Source organism: Coenobita brevimanus, chromosome 12 (assembly GCF_032717465.1).
Source record: "Coenobita brevimanus isolate Jiangsu-jjx chromosome 12, ASM3271746v2, whole genome shotgun sequence".
Lineage (NCBI taxonomy): Eukaryota > Metazoa > Arthropoda > Malacostraca > Decapoda > Coenobitidae > Coenobita > Coenobita brevimanus.
Window position 1 is genome coordinate 5424430 of NC_136965.1, and position 3071 is coordinate 5427500.

The window sequence follows — 3071 nt, forward strand, 5'->3', positions numbered from 1 at the left end:
AGAAATCCACACATTTTTATCCAAGCATACGGCCTAAAATTGATGTCTTTGATGCGGACTGCCTCTCCCCCCCCCTTCCCTCCCGAGCAGCGGACCGCGATGTAGCAGGGGCAGCGTTGGGTTTGAGCACTAGGCTTTAACATTGAGCCTTATTCCCGTAACACCTCTTCCTAGGCGACTCATTCTGTCTATTACTCCTTACTTTTAATATTTTTTGTTTTTGTTTTCTTTTTTTTCAGTGACAGAAGGTGTATCAGGAAAATAAATCGCTGAGGCAGAAGTGTTACGGTTATATCCCTAGTTAGCCAGAATGTGAGGCTTGTTAGCACCTCTTCCTTAGCGATTTATTTTGCACAGTACTGTACACCTAAAATTTTCTGTTGCATCTTTTTTCCATCCTTTTAAAATCGACATGGTTTGCATCAACACCATTCAAGGGGATGAGAAATGAAAATGAATCGCTCAAGTGTAGGCGTTACGAAATCTAATAACACAAACACTACTCCTTATCACAGCACAATCTCTACACCTTCCTTTCAATTTCATTCTGTTTGTTTACCTTTTCTTTCATCCCTTCTTCATTTTCTCTCATGTTTTTTTCTCTCTCTCTCACTTTCAGTTTTTTTAATCTTTCGTTTTATTTTATTTTATTTTTCGTGTTCTCTTCCTATTCACCTTATTCGTCCATTTTGTCTTAATTTTCTTTTCGTTTGCTCTTCATGTCTTTGTCACTTTCCCATCATTCTCTCTCTTCGTGTCTTCCATCAGTCTTCATGTTCTTTCCCTTTTCCCTTCCTTTTCAAGTTTCCGTCACCTTTATTCTGTTTCTCTAATCCTTTTTCCTCACTCAAAATTTCCTGTCAATGTTTTTATCACTTGAACTCTTTTTCTTGGATCTGAGACTAGTTTTTCACTCACTTCGCTTCATTCCTTCCTAAAATGTTCGTCTCTTCTGTTTTTCACTTTCGTCTTTCAGTTTTTCACTCGCTCTTCCACTGTCCTTTTCCCTCTCTTCCTCTCAATCCCTCACACCTTTCCCTCTCTTGCTGTCCATCTCCTCTTCTCTCTTCAGCTCTTCTGCCACTTCTCTCCAGCCCTTCCTTACCTCCTCTCATTTTCTCCAGCATCTTCATTTTTCCTCATCTCTTCTCTCTCCCCAACTCTTCTCCTCTTCCCTCCTCTCCAGCTCTTCCTTATCTCCTCTCTTTCTCTCCAGCCTCTCCATTTTTCTCTCCACCTCTCCACCTATGATCCGCTAAGTGGAGCAGTAGCTAACGTGAGGAAACAGCTGGCAGTGGAGAGACAGCAGCCTGAGGGAGAGAATGATAGTAGTAGTAATAGTAGTAGTAGCAGTAGTAGTAGTGGTATTGGTGGTGGTTATAATGGAAATAGTAGTAGTTATCGCTTTCATAGTAGTAGCATTAATAGTAGCAAGTTGTAGTAGTAGTATCGTAATATAAATAACAATACCAGTAGCGATATTACTAGTAGCTGTACATTAGCAGAAATAGCAGTAATGTAGCACTGTAATGTAAACAACAGTAGCAGTGTAGCAATAACAATAATAAGAGAAGATGAGGGTGAGATATAGTGTGTGTGTGTGTGTGTGTGTGTGTGTGTGTGTGTGTGTGTGTGTGTGTGTGTGTGTGTAGCAATAATAGTAATAACAAGAGAAGATGAGGGTGAGATGTAGTGTGTGTGTGTGTAATTCACCGGGTCGGTCAGGATCACTTGATGGTCGTGATCGTCAGCTTTTACCCTCCCGGAAGGGAGGGAAGGGAGCTGAGAGCTCATATAGTCCGATCTAAGGGCAAGGCTGTGACATTCACACACACACACACACACACACACACACACACACACACGTCCCCTTGCTCCAGGGGGACAGTAACCACCCACTTCGTCAGTGAAACTTTTCGCAACCTGAGCGAGGCGCGAACTCCCGTCCACCAGTTGGCAAGCGAGAACGTTACCACTGCACCAGCGAGCGGTGTGTGTATGTGTGTGTGTGTGTGTATGTGTGTGTGTGTGTGTGGCAATAACAGTAATAACAAGAGAAGATGAGGGTGAGATGTGTGTGTGTGTGTGTGTGTGTGTGTGTGTGTGTGTGTGTGTGTGTGCCATACTAACCTGGTTGGGTCGAGCCGCGTATCCAGACCATCAATAGGCAGTACATTCATCTCACTGCCATACTGTGAATAACTGAAGCTGACCTGAAAGAGACAGTGGGGGGGAAAGTTAATGTGTATAGTGCATTTATTTGACCTGGCAAAAATCCCTAACCCCTGCCAGCTCGATTAATGGCCAGGTGATGTCAGGCTGGAGGGTTATTTTGACTAGTAACCAAGGAGACGCATAGCTAGTATTTGAGTTAGGGGAGTGGCCTATTTCCATCAGGTAAAAAAAGGCTTCAAACACCCTAACACCTCTCCATCACACTTCTATCACTTCTAACACCCTTAATCACACTCTAACACCATCTAACAAACTCCTAACACCCTCCTAACGCCTTCTAACACCCTTAACACCTAACACCCTCCCAACACCTTCTAACACCCTCCTGACACCTTGTAACACCCTGCTAAACCCTCCTAACACCTTCTAACACCCTCCTAACACCTTCTAACAACCTTCAAACACCTTTCTAACACCCTCGAAACACCTTCTAACATCCTCCTAACACCTTCTGCCACCCTCCTAACACCTTCTAACACCCTCTTAACACCTTCTAACACCCATAACACCCTCCTAACACCTTCTATCGCCTCCCTAACACCTTCTAACTCCCCCGAGCCTCACCTGTCTAGCGAGTGTGTCTGTGTTGATAAATCTCATGGGCTCAAGGTGGGAATGGAACTCGTCGACCACCGTCAGCGACTTCTTCAGCAGGTGCTCTGTCGGGGGAAGAGAAGAAGGGCTAAAGACACGCCTATCAACACCACGAGGCTTAGGGAGATGGTGTTGATCGTGGTGATGGTGGTAGTGGTGAGGGTGGGGGTGATAGTTGTGGTGGTTGTGGTGGTGGTGATGGTAGTGGTGGTGATGGTGGTAGTGGTGGTGTTGGTGATGAT

The 3071-nt window shown here is 44.6% G+C and overlaps 1 protein-coding gene across 1 annotated transcript in view; it reads right to left on the bottom strand.

The window, feature by feature from the left end:
• Positions 1-1239: 1239 nt before the first annotated feature.
• The window catches only part of fng (Fringe glycosyltransferase), a 36798-nt gene continuing 34966 nt past the window's right edge, over positions 1240-3071 (bottom strand). The window contains exons 7-9 of the mRNA XM_080283156.1: positions 2800-2894; positions 2131-2213; positions 1240-1310 (exon numbers count right to left, since the gene is read on the bottom strand). Coding sequence (XP_080139282.1) covers positions 1256-1310; positions 2131-2213; positions 2800-2894 — 233 coding nt within the window. The 3' untranslated portion in view covers positions 1240-1255. The remainder of the gene's footprint in view (positions 1311-2130; positions 2214-2799; positions 2895-3071) is intronic.